This window comes from Toxotes jaculatrix, chromosome 15, assembly GCF_017976425.1.
Source record: "Toxotes jaculatrix isolate fToxJac2 chromosome 15, fToxJac2.pri, whole genome shotgun sequence".
NCBI classification, from domain to species: domain Eukaryota; kingdom Metazoa; phylum Chordata; class Actinopteri; family Toxotidae; genus Toxotes; species Toxotes jaculatrix.
Window position 1 is genome coordinate 17,580,635 of NC_054408.1, and position 19,803 is coordinate 17,600,437.

At 39.5% G+C, this 19,803-nt stretch overlaps 1 protein-coding gene across 1 annotated transcript in view; it reads left to right on the top strand.

The window, feature by feature from the left end:
* thsd7ba (thrombospondin, type I, domain containing 7Ba) overlaps nucleotides 1-19,803 on the top strand; it is a 119,018-nt gene that overhangs the window by 75,282 nt on the left and 23,933 nt on the right. The window contains exons 13-15 of the mRNA XM_041057347.1: nucleotides 2,034-2,225; nucleotides 9,400-9,666; nucleotides 10,706-10,884. Of these exons, the coding sequence (XP_040913281.1) occupies nucleotides 2,034-2,225; nucleotides 9,400-9,666; nucleotides 10,706-10,884 (638 nt within the window). The remainder of the gene's footprint in view (nucleotides 1-2,033; nucleotides 2,226-9,399; nucleotides 9,667-10,705; nucleotides 10,885-19,803) is intronic.

Sequence of the window (19,803 nt, forward strand, 5' to 3'; positions counted from 1 at the left end):
ATTTCAGTCACTATTTTATTTTTATTTGTTCTATTGTCTGACAACAAAACGTAAATGTTGAACAGCTTTCTTGGGAATTCAGTTGTATTAAATGTTACTGTACATGTGAGTAACGAGAGCAGGAGAGAAACAAACAGATAAAGGGCTGAAACCAGCTGATAGTAGGCAGGATGCTAATCCGACGTGATTGCTACATGAATGCTAATTGTTTGTATTACGTCATCTAGCGACAATTAAACATTTTTTTTGGAGGAGGCTTTAGCTACTTTCCATTGAAAGTAGCCATCCACAGTGGTTCCACAACTCTTTTCAAATACCTTCTCAGTTTTGTACATTGACCATACAAGGTCCAGCCTCACACTAGGATTTGACCTAGTTTTGTTATTCCTTGTTTAAGGAAGCTACAGTCCAGCTAGCTGCTCCTGTCTAATCACTGGCACCTGACAAAGGTACAGAAAACCCTTCCTGCACCTCCTCCTCCTCCTCTCTTCTCAGCCAGCAGGGACAGAGTGTCTTCACACTTACTCGTTCTTCATTTTCCTTTTTATTTAATTTCTTTAATTAACTCAGACTGCATTTATAACTGTTTCTGTGGATCGTCATTTGTGTTGCGCCCCTTCTTAGCTAGGGTTGAACAAGCGTTAACCGAATATTCTTGCAGACACCCATTCCAAGTGCTGTGCAGAATGAAATATCAAGAATTGGAAATTAGGGAAATTATTTCAATTTTTTCATTTTGACCCGATACCATGAAATATGAAATGCAAGAAATTTGGAGGTCGTGTCTGTTTTTGTGAGAACTGCATCCTGAGAATAGTAACAATGGAAATGTCCTTCTCCCACCACAGGTTTCCTCTGTAGAGTAAATGATTTGATTTTGGAGCACCTTACTGCATGTATTTGCATAGTAATGAGAGTTCCTGTGACATGAGTATGTCATTTAAGATGTATTTTCTTAAGACGATTGTGTGAACTAACTTGTTATTTACGTAGCTGTTTGTATTTACCCTACCAGGATATTGAGCAATACATAAACCTCCTATTTGTCTCAGATTCTGCTCTTATTTTGACCAAAAACTAATAATGCATTCAGCATTTGTTAAAGGCTGTTTTGTCTGATAAACACTCTATAAGGCTAAACACACACGTTGGGGGCACAAAAGATTTATATGTCCATCTCTGAAATGATATTTAACTGGTTTTATTTTAATAAAACATAATGCAATGAAGTTTCCTGGTCTAGATGAGCTCAGGCCTCTGTCATGTATCAGGAAGGAGTACAAGAACTTGTATTAAGTGTATACTTTTTTCCTTAACTACAACCAGCTCCATCTTTTCTGACAAAGAGCAGTCTCACTTCTATGACAGTTTTCATTTCGCCCTAAGAGATATGGAAAAATTGCAAAAGAATTTGTTCAGGGGTATTTTCCAAAGTTATCAAAAGCAGCCACACTGGACTGAAAGTCTGCTTCCAGTTAATTGAGTGCTACATCAGACCAGGCAACCCATCTGGTCTTGCTGTGTGTTCTAAATAATTATTCGAAGCACACATAATCACATATTGCGGCTACAGTGTGATGTCTTTAATCCCCTTTAATCAGATACCAATACTTTGATTACATAGAATATACAGTACATCATTCTGTCAGAAGTTATTTAGCTTTCTTGTTGATCTGTTATAATAAATGTCTTTGTTTTATTCAATAAATCATAGTTATCTGAAGAAGTCTGAGAAAGGTGTTGTGCTTGAAGGTTGAATTAGCATTTCAATAGATCTTAACATGAAAGCTGCACAGGGATATTCTTTATAACTATGTCTTATGCTATGACTGGCCTGTAGAAACCTTTCTGAGCCCATTCAACCAAACATAAAACCTTGAATATGAAAGTGACCTCATGCGTACATCAGGCTTATTGTAGCACAGGTGATTGTAATAAAACATCTGCAGGGAGTTTTAGAATCATAACAATGACTGAATGTTAACTTGGTGACTTATGATTTGTTATGGGTTCACTGTCCCCCGTGTTTTCAGGAATCAGTTGTGTTGGGGAGAACAGTGAGTCGGCCAATATGACGGAGTGCCTGCGATGGGCTGGCTCCTTGCCCCCTCAGATCGGAGAGTGCCGAGTGGCTTGCAAGGATGACTGCACCCTAACTGCATGGTCCAAGTTCTCTGAATGCACTGGATGTGGCACTTACACAAGTCGCAAGCGCTCACTCACAGGTAAAGTCTCTACTTTTATTCACACAAATGCTACTCACGGCAACAGTTTCATCTTTTGCCTGCCCTCTTAGGTCAAGCATTCTCATATTGATTGGAGAAGCTCACTCCAAATAAACTTAGTACTCTTTACTACTAGTAAAAAGCACACATTGGTTTCTGTTTATATTCATCTAAAGCTAGTGCCAGCCAGTGTCAAAACACTGATATAACCTTGTAATGTAGACAATTGGAAACATGAAGTAGTCACCTTGTGCAGTCATTCCAAAAGTAATTCAAGCTCATTCCTTGATCTTCAGGACTGTTGTAACTGCAGCATGCTCTTCCTGTGCTATAAAGCTCCTGCTCTTTAAAAAACATACTGCAATCCAGTCCAACCTCTTTCCTCTTTGTAGGTCTGTTACTGTAACTTTCTACTGTCCCAGTAGTGTTATGTCAGGTCTAAATTAGGTCTCTTGCTGCTTGTAATCCGTTATTTCAGTGCAGATGGCAAAATCTGAATTACATGCTGTGGCTGCAGACCAGGCTGGATACTATTTGTCTTCATGAATATTTGATCTGATGCCAGAGGGGCTGTAGTAAACATACCCTGTCTCCTTCTATAATGCTCTTAGAATCCAGCACATGAAATCAGCCTTAGCTCAGTGGTGGGTTTCTTTGAGAAGAGTGTGTGCTCATGTTCAGTGGTTTGGAATGGTCATAATAAGTCAGAATTTCGACTCTTTTATGCCAGCTTTAACACTTGCCTAAATTTCTCTGTCAGGTAAATGGATAGAAAGCGAACCCACTGTGGGTTTTAAGCTCTGGCGTGTGGTTGAGAAAGTTGGCAGCTTACCAAGGCCTCTGCTTAGATAATACAGCCATGCTTAAAAGCCTCCTTGAGTTATATTACAGTATATTCTGTGCATCTAAACCGAAAGTCATTTTGAAGACCCAATAGGCTGTTTAACAAAATACTGTTAAGTTGTAGAGCATGTGGAGAGAAAGAAAGAAAATCTCCATTCCCAGAGACTAAAGTCAGCATTTGTCAGTGCAATGGTAGGTAAGTAAAGGCAGCTACAGTTGCATTCATACAGAGAAAACTGACCTGTATTGTGAATATAATAAGCACAACAGCCCTGTTACAAATATCTAGAAATAAAACTGAAAATTGGCAAGGTGCACACAACACAGACAATGAAGAATATAATTTTCTAGTTTGCACATTTTGAGGTTTAATATTACATGTCTGACTGGTTTCCCTTCTGCTGCCAAGGTTTGAGCTCGAGCATACATGTAATGTTCTGTCTCTGTTAGGGCAGCATGGATGACTCAAAAGTTAGCAGTGGCATTTTCAAGTAACAATGTTCTGGAGGAATCTACATGTTCATCCTGTGCACATTTCCTCCAGGTGCTGCGATTCTGTCCCACAGTCCAAGGACATGCAGATTGGGCAGACTAGTGATTCTGATGATACTGTACGGTCTCACACAATTTCTCTCCTGTAGCCGTTACTGTTTTCTTGCACTCACATGCATCTACTTTATGTTAGAGACTTACCATAACCTAGACACTTATAAAGAGCAGATTGCCAGATACATATGACCCCCTTCTCCGCCTTGTGAAGCATATGCGTTTAGAGAATGGATTGGTATTAGCACAGTAATAGAGTGGTCAGAGGAGCATGTTGCTATCCCAGCATAAATTGTTGAATGCATTCTGGAATAGGCCCATGAAACATGCAGGCTTTTCAGCCACAGTGGCAGTCGCTGCCTTTATAGACTAAAATGATCCATGGCAGATGATTTGTATCTTTAGCATTTCTGCAAGTAACATTTTAAACGTCATAATCCTTTACTGATTTAAGTGATTTCAATGTTGATATACAAAACAAATAAATGACACCATCGTAGAGAAGACTGAAAGCCTCTTTCTTATATCAGCAAAACACAAATTAAGATCTCATTTTCAATAAACGCTTTTGGTTCCTGGTGCAATTACGATGCCACCCCTTGTCAAGAACTGAAAACTGTTTACTTAAAAACAGCACAGAGAATCCCAGTCTTCTGATTTGTTTAGTCCATGTGATTATATTGATGTCTTAGCGTTAATAGAGTAACAATTTATTGATGTTTAAATGAAACATATTTAAGGAGATGCTGCTGCAATCTGAATCTGTCACCTGTCAGCATAAACGACGACATGACTTGGAAAAAAGGTTCAGAAAGGATAAGCGTTTTTGCCATTACTTTACTGGCAAGTATTGAGTCGTAGTTAATTTCTTTCCCAAGCTGCATGTTGAGTGTTGTATGGGTATTCAGACATTAAGTTGTGTGAATTATTTCTACCACAGATCAGAGAGCAGAGTTTGTGTGTATCTGTAAGAGCTTAACTGCAGATAAATGGTTTAGCTACACTATCCGGCTTTGTTACTGAGCCTTTCAAAAACTGCTCAGATTCTCGTCTTTGTCAGTTTAAGCAGTGTAAGTACCTCATGTGTGTCATTTTAGCCTGGCCTTTTATAGAAAGACTACACTTCTAATGGCCACTTTACTATCTTCAACTGAATTTATTTGTTTTTATTTTATGATTCAGTTTTATCTTTGCTCTTATGTCTTCTCTACTTTATGGGTGTTTTATTGCTTCAAGATTTAGTTTTGTCTCTGCTCTTAAATCATCTTATAATGTTTTTTTTTCCCATTGTGAAGCTCATTTTATTTATTTATATTTATTTAATTTCATTATATATGCTGTATAACTGAAGATTTATAAATTGATTGATTGATTAAAATCAACTCCAGCGAAATCCACTCAAACTTCCAAGAAAGGGGAGGAAAAAAATTTATACCAATTGAACACAGCACTACGTTGAGTGTGGGGATTTATTATACACCTGTCTCACAGTACACAGACTGAATATCAGGTATTATATTACAGGAGAGGTGGACTGCAATAATAGAGAGACTTGTTCTTCTATGACATGACTCTCCAGTGTTCTGGGACCACAATGCATTTTAAGCTATAGATACTGTCATTTGCAAAATGTAGCAATGTTAAGTCTAATAATATTATAAGTCACACTGTGTCTGCAATATGGGCACATATTGCAGGGATTGAATGGTTGTTGTGCACCTTTGTACCTTTGTAACTTCCTTTAGATTTTCTCCCGTCATTGTTAGAACAGTTGTTTCTTTCAGTTTGTCCTTGACCAACAGTTTCAAGGCCAGTTTTCACACCCAGTCAGTACGTTCCCTCTGTACATTAGTCTCCATGGTAAAACTGAAACTTACTTAGTTTTGCTGTTTGGTTAACATCTGTGACCTTGCCATTCCGCGAGTAAGCTAAAGCTCTTTCATTCATTCCATGTCTGCAAATGCCTTTCAGCACGTTTGACAGTGTAACAGAGGCAAAGAAGACGGCATGGTGTTGTAGCCTCTAACTGAACGTCAGCACAGAAAATACTGTATAGAGATCATTTTAAAAATTCTGTTTAATTAAAATACATACTGCTAAAACAAGTTGGATATTGCAGATTTAAATGCAGATTGTTTGTTGTGCCTGTAGGCCTATGTGGTGCTATTGCCAGTAATATAGTTGTCAAAGTGAAGTGATGTTGCACCCGTGCTCTTCAATCAGCTGCCAGCAGTGGTGTACATTGAACAGATTGTCGGTGAATTGCACTGCGACGGCAGTGAGTTCGCACTCTGTGAGGAATGTTTGCAATCAGACCCACTTCAGAAACAGATGGGCTGCTCACTTGGCACACAGGAGGCCGTGGACACCCAGGATCCATGAAACAAATATGGGTGCACAAGAGTGGCAGGATTAGCAAAACTGCAAGACTTTCACCAGGCTTCCTGTTTGAGCATGTGCGTGTGTGTGTGTGTGTGTGTGTGAGGGAGGGAGTTGCGTTGTTCTCTCTCCATCTGGCTCAGGTCAAGGAATTTTGTTAGCACTTTTATTCTACATTACAGAAACAAGGTGTTTACTTTAATTATGACAATTACATAGTAATTGTCTTATTCTCTATGGACTGCAGTTCATTAAAGCCACACTTGGGCATTTTTCACAAAGTGTTGACTCTGTTGGCTCTGTTCTGTTGGGACCAGCAGGTTTCATTTTAACCAAACAACAAGAAAATAATCACTTCGGAAGCAATACTGTATGAACATAAACGCAATATAAAACCTGCTTTTCCATAATATAACTTATTAGTTTCTATTTAAAGAAAGTTTATAAGGAAGAAATAACACCTCCTGTGCCTTACAAATGGAAAATTTAATTCACACACAATAAAGCATACCCTAGCTCAGTACAGTAAACTCAACAAAGATTAGTTTGCTAACATGCCCACAATGACAATGCCAACATTAAGCAGTTGTTCATTTTAACATAGTACAAGTACAGCTGATTGATTTGAAGGTCATTAGTTTTGCAGGTACACATTTAGTCATAAATAAAGTTTTGGGCAATTTAAACTTTTGATCTGATGTTGAATAGTGAAACAGTGAAACATGAAGATATGTCAAATGCTTTCATCTGCCAAACTCTAAACCAGTCAGTTACAATTAGCTTTGATTTCCTCTGTATATTACATTCTATGAACTGAATGTGAATCCTGCATGGGTTCCAGTGATCTTATCAAATGCATTATTTGTTTAGCTTTGACATGTACACGAGGAAGTGTTGACAGCGATGCTTTCAGTCTTTTAAACAATGTACTATAGCAGCATTAATGTGTCGATAGCAGGATATTTATAGCTGTTGAGAACAGAACAACAGAACTGTCTCATCTCATATCTCATGATGCGAAGCAGACAATCAATCATGAGGAAGATTTTTGAACAGATGGACAGCTTGACAGGTTGTATCTGTTACATGTCCAGATATTAAAAGTGACAGTGTCTGAGAGGAACACATGCCTTTCAGCTGCAGAGTTACGTTCCTGCTCATGCTTATATATGAATACTTATGAGATCTAATGGAAAGAACTAATTATTTGAAGCCTGAAGTGAACTATACAGAGAGCTCTAATAGTCATAATGGAGGTCTTAATGGCGGTCTTAAGATTGAAATAAAAAAATAAAAAAAATCATTTTCACCCTCATTAGACAAAGGAGTTGGAACTGGTGTTAAAGGAAAAATCACAGCTGAATCAATTTCTGCCAATCCATGGCTTAGCTCTCCATCCACTTTCTAATATTCATTTCTAATACTTGTTGACATGATGTTTTTCTAGTATATCTAAAATCACATTTGATTTCTCAGAAACATTTTAGAACCAAATTCTCTGTCAGCAAAAGTCTCGGTAGATGTGTGGTGATCCACATGACATGTTGTGGATTGTGGGTTATAAGGGAGAGCACAGCAAAAAAACAAAACACAATTGTAGGGCAGTGACAAGGGGCTGCCATAATTTTCGCCATAAGGCATTCTGGGAAATATATGGAATGATTAAGTGACATAAAATGAGATGAGGTAGACTGAGGGAAAGTGGATATTCCAAAAAGAGAAATACAGCACTTAATCACAAAAAAAAAATCCTAAGCTGAACATCAGTGACTAATGTTATAACAGTGTGTGAGTATCCGCACTACTTTCCATTGTCTGGCCATTTCTCCACTATTGTCAACCCCTGGAATCAAAGCCTGACTGCGCACCATTGATCATTAATAATAAACTGTGATCACTGTGAGCTGGTGAGAAGTCATGGATGAAAGGCAGGGGAATAAATGTTCATCAGTAGAATTTTTTTAAGGGAAAGAAACTGTCTTTCCCTGTTTCCCCCTCCTTTGAAGAACATGCAGCTGCAGCAGGTTTCACTCTTTCTTGTCTTTACGGTAACACACAATGTGTGTATGTGTGCTATGTCTAAATATGGTACATATTGTGCATGCAAATGACATACAAAATATTACAAATATTAAAAATGTGTTGTATAATATAGAAACAACACTTACACATATGTTGTTTCTAAATTATAAAAAAAAAAAGTTCTAACCTTTAGAGCTTATATAGTTGTAGACAGATATTTAACGTACACAGTTCCCTTAAGGAGCTTCAAAATAAAACGCAAAAATTAAAGTTTAATATGCTTGTAAATAGTGCTATTCATTCCCTGGTGTTGTTCAGAGTGCCTTTTGAGTACACACAAGGAAAAGTGCTTCCTTGCTGCTGTTCATGAAGCGGTTTCTAATGATTGGCTATTAACTTGTTGCATTTATTTTCTCCAGAGAAAATTAAATCAAACTATAAGAAAGATCAGATTAACACGAGCTGCCAAGTGATAGGCAAGGACCAAAGACATTTTAGTCATAAAAAATACATTATTCACTGGTATTCACATTGAGTTGTTGTCCTGGGGAAAATCTTTTGTTTATATGATCACTTGCCTTTTAGAAGTGATAGGAAAATGTTGAAAACAGCCTAGCTTTTTGTTGCGTTGCTTTTGTTACTGAAAATGTCACATTTGTTAATATTAATGTGTTTAAATGGCAGGCAAGAACTTTCTTTACTCACTGTATCTCAGATCATTTTTGAAATGACAGGACTGTCTTGAAGTGACTTTAAATCACTGGATAAAGAAATAGCATATACCAACAGCTATCTTATCATATTCTCTCTGTTAATGCAGCATTACAACATGTAACTGCATAATGGCACATTTTACAGTGGGCTAGACTGATGCTGTCTTTACTTCATTTTTACAGTATATTTTTACAGTTACAGTTGAGATGTTGCAGATAATGTTAGATAGCATGAGGGGAAAAGTCACCAAATAGGATGATAATGATGAAGTCTAGAAAGATATGCAGATGTGTTTTACACTTATGGAGAATACAGTGTTAAATATAACATCACTGCTGGTGCCTGTATGTGGTAAATAAGAAATGAGCAAAAGTCTTCAGTGTAATTTTTACTTGTATTTATATTTGATCAGGTTTCCCTCTTTGCCATAGCAGTGCGATGAACATGTTTTAATGTGTTCATCAAACTATACCCATCTGTGCTCACCAAAGTGTTTTTTTTCTCTCTCACTGATGTTTAAATCAAACAATAAACCCATTTCTGTATCCAGAATCTGTCTCTATTTCCAACACTGGAAAAAAAAAGTTTGCTTTAAGCTCGATTCAGGCAGCGTTTCTTACCCACCCAGTGTACAGTAACTTGCCTTTGTTTTGTCCGTTTCCTCTCGCAGGTCGCAGCAAAAAGAAGGAGTACTGCCTGAATGAGAAGTTGTACCCGTTGGAGGAGACAAAGCCTTGTTCCTGTGATGAGTTTTTGTCCCAGCCCTATGGGAACTGGTCTGCTTGCATCCTTCCTGATCCTTCAGTTCCAGGGTCCCTGCAGGGCTGGATGAGCCACCGGGAGGTAAAGGAGTGTGGCCAAGGTCTGCGCTACAGAGCTGTGGCCTGCATTGACCAGCAGGGACACCTGCTGAACCCTACGCTCTGTACAGACTCAGGTAGGACTAACAGAAATATATGGCATGAATTTTGAAATTTTAACCAGCTTAACATATTGGCTCTTTGCTGTCTCAAAACATACAGTAGGATTAGCCTGGTGATCAAACATAATTTGCATTTTGCTTCTCTTCATTCATTGAACCTGACAGTGTGTTCATGTGAGCCGATTTCTTGTTGGAAATGGGGGTCATTTAGTTTGTTATATCATAATTAATCATGATTGACAGCCTAGGGCGGCACGGTGGTGCAGTGGTTAGCACTGTCGCTTTATAGCAAGAGGGTTCCAGGTTTGAACCTCGGTCTGGGCTCTTCTGTGCGGAGTTTGCATGTTCTCCCTGTGCCAGCTTGGGTTTCCTCCGGGTACTCCGGCTTCCTTCCACAATCTCAAATAACCTGCACATTAGGTGCATTAGCTACTCTAAATTGCCCGTAGGTGTGAGTGTGTTTGTGTGTGGTTGTCTGTCTTTGTGTGTCAGCCCTGCAATTGACTGGTGACCAGTCCAGGGTGTACCCCGCCTCTTGCCCATAGTCAGCTGGGATAGACTCCAGCTCCCCGCGACCCTGACGGATTAAGCGGTATAGAAAATGGATGGATGGATTGACAGCCTATCTCTCTCATTGATGTAATTTTCTGTTGGTGAGAGAAGTTAAAGTGTAGGTGGTGGTTATTGGAAATGTGTAGTTGCTATATCATTGTCCTATTTATTTGCATATTTCATTTTAGTGTGAAAGACAGTTGGGTGAATAATGGTAATTTAGTTATTTGAGATAGTAAACAAACAAAACTAGTAAACAAAAAAACATTAAATGGTGTGAATCCCTTCAAGCTGTTCCTCTGAGCCATGTGGACACAGAGGAGGAATGAGACACTCATTAGTCAGATAATTAGCTCTCGGTGTCACAGTGAGCAAGACCAAGGTCTGGCTCAGCGCAGGCCAGCGGCATGTCTGTCTGACATTATTAATGTGACCCTCACTGAAGCCGCTGACCAAGTCTAAATCAGGCCTCCCTCTCTCATCTGCCAATGTTCAATTTCAGGCTACATGATGGAGACTTGCCACATCCCTTGCCCCCTGGACTGTAAACTCAGTGACTGGTCAGCCTGGTCAGCCTGCAGTGCTTCCTGTGGCAGTGGGTTGAAGATCAGGTCCAAGTGGCTCAGGGAGAAACCTTTCAATGGGGGACGCCCATGCCCCAAGCTGGATCTGAAAAACCAGGTAAGACTTGCACCACTGGCTTTATACACATGAAATCCTGTGCAGTACAAAAGGGAAACAAATTGTGGAAGGTAACTGTTTTCACAGTATGTTGATGCCTTTGTTATGAGTCTGTCTTTATAGTGGAAATTAATTCATGCATGTATTCTTCAGAGCCGGCACTTGCTCATCTACAGTATCTGGACGTTAGAATAATGCATTTGAATTTTCATACTGAAACGTGGTAAAATTGAGCAAACAGGGTTTCTCTCCTCATCCATCTACACTGGGCCTCATTCACCAGCTGTTCTTAAGAAGAAATTTCTTCTTAAAACCCACTTATGCAGTTACACTGCATAAAGATTTGGGCATTCACCAATGTTTTCATATTTGGGATTTGTACTTAAGTAAGAACAGAATCTATGCGCACTCAAGAGTACATTTGAGTGCTGACATATGTGCAAAATAATTGGTTATTATAGTTTTATTGTATTCCACTTATTTTCATTACTTTGCACAGCATCATGGTCATTATGGCTTTTAAAATAAATGAACACTAAACTAACACTTCAGCTCACATCAGTTATGTAAACTGGAAACCATGGTATTCAGTGATTGATCACACTGTTTATAGTCTTTTTCTGCAGCATTGGCCTTCTCGCACAATGGCATATTTGCTGCTGCTTCAAGATGTTGCAGAAATGCATCTTCTGTGACCATGTAGATCTATTTGCAGAGAGTGATAAGTACCTCTCAGGATGCTTTAGGCTACCAAAAGTTGTCCTTGGCACTGTGGAGCCATGCCAGACGGTCTTAATGTAGACGGTCCTGTATACCTCACATGTGCAGATACTCTCCACCTTGGGCTTTTTAGCCACTGAGACATTTGAGAGGGAGCTTGCCCAATTCTCAACGGCAAGCAGAAGCCTACTGCTCCATAAATGAGACTCATCTGGGACTCCCAGAACCACCCCCTGAATGTGTTTTCCTACCTCCCAGGAGGTGCACATGACTCCTACATTTTTACAAAACAGTTTTGTGGGTATGGACCTCAAAAAAGAAGCTGTTGGAGATGCATGGCTCCTTTGTACGAATCTTTGAGGAATTATAAATTCCAGTAACAGTGGGCATATCCTTCTATTGAGGATATACACTGCCCCCTTGTTAATAACAGCACTCACCAGTCCTCAGAATCAGCAGGAGGTGTCCTTCAATCAGCAGCATGCACATACTCGCTCAGCCATCAAGCTCATCAGTGCCAGGGCACTGGATATGTTTGGACGCAGCAGGTAGCAACCTGCTTTACAAACCAGAGAAGGTGTGTACAAAGAGAACAGTTGACAAATTGTGTTTCATTCTTGCATAAACAGAGACTCTATACACTATCTGAGCCTAATTTTATTGTAGTTTTCTGCATTTTATTGCTTTGGTCATCTTTTCATTGTTTTAGCTTTGTAGGATAGTCATGGTTTGTTGGGTCTTGCACAATATTGCCATTAAGCGCAGTGCACCACTACCATCTCAACCAACACGACAACAAGAAGATGTGCATCCTGACCCACTCCTGGTACCAGACAACAGATTTGTGGTCCAAGATCAACAGCAATTAATTGCTCATTTATAAATAAAGGGTCACAATTAACTTGACTTTCTTGGGAGCTTTCTGAAGAACAAATTTAAGAAAAACTTTGGAAGGTATTGGTGAGTAAGGCCCATTGTTCTCAAGTTACTTTAAGGACTTGATTGTTTCCAGGGGACACATACAATAGAATGCAGATGAAGGCAATCTATACTTTGAGTCCACCTGTGTTCACCAACGTGTACATGTAAGAGAAAGGCTGTTGCTAGATGTAGAGAGATTAGTTTACTGAATGCTAGAAGTGTCCACATTGCTCCATGTTTACACAAACATTCAGCATTTTCTTACTAGGAACAATAGTGTGATGTATGAAGTAGTTTACATCCTGAGTTTTAACAGATCCCTAGTATGCTTTTGGAATATATTTTCCTCCAGCCCTGGTTGTGTTGCAGCACCGTGCTGTCACATAAATACACAGTGGGCTTGTTGCATTCTGCTCACATTTCAATGACAAGGTTTATTACCCATCAGCCAGTGGGACTCCTGGGTGACCTGTTCGTTTTCTGGTGTCTTTAGTCTGAACAAATCATTTGCCTTGCAAGACATGCCCTTTCCTTGACATAAAAGCAGGGCAGTGTTAAGTAACAAAAAGAAGCGGGTTGGAGAGGGAGAAGTGGACAGATGGGAGCTTTTGATATTCCATAGTCAAGTTGTATCAGTAGCTCTGGATATTTTGTGACAGCATGTCTCTCATGGGGTCATTGTTTAAAGAGGGGAAGTCTTTTATGAATTCTGCCTGTATGCATGAATGGGCTTGAAAGGACACTTTAGATTGTAGAGGTCAGTATGGAGATGAGGCACGGCTGTGTGAGAAATATTCCAGTGTGCTCTAGTGGAGATTTGTGTACAGATGGTTAAGTGCCCACTAACAAGGTCTATATGGTCCCTGTTGTAATGCCCTGTAATAACCTTTGCCACTGAAACTGGAGCTCGCTTCTGCCGATGCCCTCATGGATTTATCCTGAGGGTGGACTAGGGCTCATTGTTAACATCATCAAATTGGCCATTTAAAGTGAAGTGCATCTGTCCGAGGTGTGGGTGGAAAGATACTATAACCTCTACTCTAGTTCAATAGGCATGTAGGTATGAGGTTACCTCTTCCAGCTGCTGTGCTAAACTATTATAGTACTGGATGGTCACAACTGACTTCTCCACATGGTCTCAAAAAGCTGTCTTCAAGCCAGTGCACTTCGCTGTTCAGCTTTCATATTTACATCTGGTCCTTATACTTCATTAAGTCTCTGTTAGGGTTCAGCATGACTGAGAATGTTTTCATTCCTAATGGCCAGCCCTCTTCTCTAACAAACACTTGCTCCCCTGTCACCCACTGTGAACTACTCTCTAGCCAAAGTCTGGCCTTGCTCCCACCAGCAGATGTTCCCCCTCGAGCCGCAGCCAGAAGCGACTGGCTTGACAGGGATGAAATTTACAGTGCACCACAACTCATCCTCTCGTCACATGGTTGAGTGAGCAAGAAAAATAGGGAGAGAGATAGAGATGGAGATTGAGAGAGAGAGAGAGAGAGAGAGAGAGAGAGAGAGAGAGAGAGAGAGAGAGAGAGGGAGATTGAGAGAGAGAGAGAAAGTGCCACCATGAAAATAATGAGCAAAAATGGCCACACTGTCAAAAAGAATATGTAGGAGTTTGGCTGTAAAGTAAACTGTATGTGTGCTGTTAATGAGGTAGTGTGATTAAGAACTAGTTCATCAAGATAAATAATTCATGCATCACCACCATCATGAAAACCTGTCATTGTGGATCTGTTGGCCCACTCAGCATCTTGTGTCCAAGCAGGAAAAGAAGACACAGCCATCTTCCAGTGGAATATTACTAATTGTATATATGTATTCAAGGAGCCCCAAAGAATGATTGTCCAATCATAGCTTAGCAGCTGTAAGTGACCCAGCAGGTTTTTTTTTCCTAAATGTTGAAGAAGCACGCATGTGGATGTAATAACAATGATGGTGGTGTCTTGGTTTAGTTTTTACAAGTCTTTTCAGAAACATGTTCCTGATGTTTCACCTTCTGCACAGTATCATGTATGTAGCCACCAAGTGTCCCTTTGTCAGGATCAGGAGTCCAATGGAAACATTCAAAAGTCAGCCAGAGAGTGAAACACACAAATTGGATCTATAATTACAGGAGACATTTGAATTTCATTGTAATTCCCACAAGTGTTTGCCGCCAAATGCTGAGATATCAAGTGGTAGATGTATTATTTCCATAAAGTACAACAGAATTGTCTGAATTGACTGTCTGCCAGCCAGTGTGCCAGTCAGATAGTAATTTCTCATTCAGTTAATGCCTGCTCCAGCCACTCTGGCCCTGTCCTATGGAGAAACATCCTTCCTGTCCACCTCCAACACTCTTCTTCTGTACATTGTGCACGTGGTGAGAGGTTTGTAAGTGTGTGTGAGACGTCTGCAGAGACAGGTGTCTTTGTTTGTGTGGACACTAAGGAAGGGCTTTCTAAACTGTTAAAATACATAACATAATATTACTTTATGATTATTAATATTGAGCTAATTGTTTATTGCTCCACTTGTGTTATCTTTTTTAAAATTAGTTGTTTTTTTTTTTTTTTTGGGGGGGGGGGGGTTGTTTTGAGCTCCCTCAAAAATTAGATGCTAAATATCAATTCCTTATATAAAACATGAACAACTAAAAGCATACTAATCACTGATTATCAGCAGCAGGAATACCTGCAGAAAGTTTTTCAAACCATCTTGTAAGACTGCATTGGATTGCCAGATTTGTCATTTCAACATACCATCCTGTTTATTTTGCTCACTGGGTTGTGAGGAGCAGTTCACCAGTTTTTCTCTTTAAAGAAAATCACTTCCTCGTGTGACTGGAAGACCCTCATTTCTGTAGAATTATATCATCCTATATGTGTAATACAGCAAAATCAATATGTTTCCCATTTGTACTTTTGATGTGTTAATCCGCTTGTTGCATGTATAGGTCAGAGGAGTACCTCAATGCTTTTTGTCTCATGTTGTCAGTGCCACATAAACAGAGAATATGTTCCTATTTGAGGATAAAGGCTCTTTTAACTAACAATGTAGCAGTTTGTGCCTTGATGCAGTTGCAAACTGCTACATTGTTAATGTAATTCTGGTAAGTAGTTTTAAGATTTTAGTTTTTTAAATCTTCTTTTGAGCAATACTCAGCCAGAGGAGCGATGAGAAGGACATGATTATCAGATAATTACCAGTACTTGATAATTAAGCCCCTTTCACCCACGAATCGTGTGTATCACATGGAATATTGTGCAGGGGTTCAAATCACTTTTGAACATTGATATATGTCTTGGATAAATAGTCATGTGTGGAAACCCAATTGTGCATCATAAAGTGTAAAATGTCTCAGATGAAAAGAGATGCTGTGTTTTGACAGTGAGATTTGGTCGCTGCTGGGGATGTCAATACATAAATCAAAAACATAACTGACATATAGGTGGAAAAATGCATCAGGGCATGAGCTGCTTCGTGGCAAGCCTGTGAACTTCAGACAGACAAATCAAGTGAGACTCACACCTGACATGGAGTATACCACTGCCTACAACATACATACAATACACTTTTTGCCATCGATTGAAGCTGTTTTTCTCTCATCACACTGTTTCTCTTGCTGCTGATGCTCTTAAATAGTCTTTAATCAGTAAGCTTGTACACCAGCAGTCTGATCATGCACTCCAGGGCAGATTTATGGAGGATATAATCATGTCTGCTCTCCACATTCCACTGTTCCTGACAGCATTTTGCAATTCTGGGCAATAACCAATCCAATATTAGTGACTGCCCACAAGCACACCCTTCAAGGCAGAAGTCAGTTTTTCCTGCCTGAGCTATTGGTGGCTCAGGATCATTTTAAGTGTCACAAATATATTTTGTTCACCATAGGTATCACTGTGATCAACGCTGAATTCCCAGTCTCACTGTTTTGCTTCACCAAAATTAAGCATTTGGTGCTTTCTTGGTGCTTACATGCCTTGATTGGATGTCTTGGCTCGGTTCAGCTGGGTGTTTGTGTACTTGGCAAATGTCAATAAGCTGTGAGCATGCTGATGCTGCTGGCTGCTTTTCTCAGGAAAGTTTGAACTTTGCTCTGTTGCCTGTTTAGAAGAGTGGGGTAGAAAGCAGTTGATATAGTTCATTGTAGGCATTTATTTGTTGAAGGGTTTTTTATTTCTACCCCACAGATCTGCTTGTGGGCAACGTCATGGTGCCCACTAATATGGGTGCCAAGCTAAGCTCTTGTGGTGCTGCTGTCTACCCATGTACACTCTTTTGGGGCATTTCTTCCTTGGCAGAACATTGAGGTGCTTCATGCTATTGATTACAACAGCAGCAAATTCTGACTAATCATATCAGCACTTGCTTAGTTTCAAGGTATTGAGATGTTGCTGATATCATCATGGTGAATTTGTGCTTGGTAAACTGAGGTTACTAGTAGAGGGTTATAATTTTAGATTGCCTTTAAATCCTTTGACATATTGCTTGTTTAATTGGCTCCTAGTGAAACACAGCATGGGTTTTAGGTCATCACATTCAGATTTTCTCCACACACTTCATATTTAGCTCAGCATTAGGAAAACCTAATTAATTCAAATGCAGTGAGATGTGTGACAGTGTGCCTTGCAGTTCACATATCATAAATTGGGCCTAAACAGCTGAGCTCTTGTTAAACTTCTCTGGGTTAGCTGCTGGACTAGGATCACACTCAATCAACTCATGGCCATCTGCTGTTTATCAGTGCTGCTTTTCACTGAAGAGATTTTGTCTGCCCCAAGCCAAGAGTCTTGATCTTGTCATTTCAGGAATTTGATAAATTATCTGCTGTCAAGTTGATCTGGCTTAGCATTATGGCACATATAGTAGATATACTCACTTCATTTCACTAGATAGTATGTTTCCCTTGATGGTTGGTGGTGCATTCTTGGGGAATGACCACCTGGTGGTCCAGTAACTGCAGTCCTGTATTGATGTCATGGATTGATAAACTGTACACAAGAAGAGCTAGAGTTTAGACTAAGGCAGAATGCAAGTAACCCCGAAATCCACTGTACAGCTTTTGGCAGCATTAGTTATCTCCAGCGTTGTGGTCTATTGGGGCAGTGGCAAACTAATGAGGGAGGTTACTTCTGTCCTGGGGTGCTCTTTTCGTTACCCTAGAGTATGTGGGGGTGGTAGAGTCTATTACACCTTCCACCAACTGTGTGCACCATAAGTGCTTTTGACAGTTCCTTCAGTGCCAGGATGCTCCACCTATATATGAAAAAAAAAAAAAAACACCTCCTCCCTCCTCTCACCTCAGTGGGCCACAATAACACCTGAACTATAAGACAGCCATAACACCCAGGTGTTTAAACTGCATCTACGTTTTTGCTCACAATTTTCCTTTCAACATCTGGTATCCGCCAGATATATTATCTGCTGTTACCTGTATGCAGTACAGCTGCTGTTGAACAATATGAACTTCTTTGCTTATTACCTCATTCAGGTTTTACAGTAAATAAACGCTGAGTTCAAATTTTGACTGATCTCTTATATTGAACATATATATATATATATGCCCTTTGCATGCTGTCCCTCCATCAGTAGCCAATAACAGCCCATAGCAAGTCTACAGAATTGATGAATACTAAACATCATAAAAAGATAAAAGAGAAAAAAATGTTAGACTTCATTTTTACCTCACTGCGCCCAGGTGCTAAACTCAGCTCTCTCCTTCATTAGAACGAAAGACTTTTGGAGCCAAATGCTGATGAAACAACCTAAGGCCAGTGAGGTGTAATTAACATAGAGCTGTGCTTGGGCATGTGTTACCCCCCCTGCCCCACCAGCCCAGCCCAAAAAGCGAGGTGTCTCCCTGCATTACAAACCATGCATATTAGCTAAGGCAGTCTGAAGTGCTCCCACCCAGAAACGCTACACTTTGAGCCTCTCTAAAGCCTCTAGCCACCCGAACAGAACACAGCATTGACTTCAGAGACAAAGGTTAATCACAGCTTGTATCTGCTAATTAGAAAAACAAATTGTATTGAGTGGCTGGGTGAATATTAAATACAGGCTCATCATTTGATAACTGGGGTGACTTTTTAAGGACAAGATTTTTGCACAGTTTCTGTGAGCTTGTAACCCAATAACCTGAAATACAGCCACCAAGTTCTAGTTTTTGTACAACATAAATTCAATAAAAGATCCCTTATTTATATTTAATTTGTCTGTATATTAATTCTGTTTAATAGTTTGATATTATTAACACCATAATATCTAGCAATACCTCCACTGGAGATAAAATTATTTCCCGATTTCTCTCACTGTTTAACAACACATTTCTTGTGCCAGCCATAATAATTTGGATAAAATCCAGATACAGTTAAAACAATACTAGACAAAGAGAAAGACAGTAGAATTAACAGTTAACAGGAGAAATGTAAGACCAAAATAATAATAATAATAAAATACAGAAAGGGCTTGGATTGGGCCTTAATTTGTTGTTGTGACTGTGAACTGTGTTGTGGCTTTGCCAGTGTTTTATTTTTCTTCCTTTAAGCAGGACTCTATCATAAACAGAACTTATTCCAGCTGTGACATAAAGGTATAGGCTCTAATATGACAGTTGAGCTCATTCCAAATTTTTTCTAAGTATGTGAAGAAGACCTTTGGCCAATGTTATTATTAAAAGCTGGTGTAGGGTTAAGTGCTTGTCCTTTCTGCTACTTCTTGCTACTACTGCATTCCTGTCGTATTGAGCTCTGTCCTGGTAATAGATTGCAAAGTAAATGAGAAAAGAAGATTATTTCAGAGCTAGAAATAGAACTTGATGGCCGAATAATTTGTGTAATTATGGGAAGTCACGCCATTTCCCTGCAGTAGCGCCAACACAGCGGTGGGTCTAAGGAGGATGTTAGACATAAATGTTCTAAGGCTTTTTTTTTTCATTGATGTAACTGATGTCTAACTGGAAGACAGTGGAGGAGAGAGAGGGAGACAAAGTACGATACCAAAGCCAACTCAGTGGTCAGAGGAAAGATTGAAATTCATTTTAAAACAGTTATAGTCTTGTCTATCAAAGCCATGTGTGGGTGTTCGTTTGATACTGATAATATGGAAATATTACAGCTGAAATTGCAGGTTAAGTGAGTCTAAACATGACTGGATAATTTATAGATGTGTGGTAGGAACGAGCCCACTTTATTACAGGTATAATGAGGTTTTCATCCACCTCTTCGGGATAACATGTTTAAAAACTTCAAGTTACAAGTAGAATACAATGTGTGCTTTGATCCCATT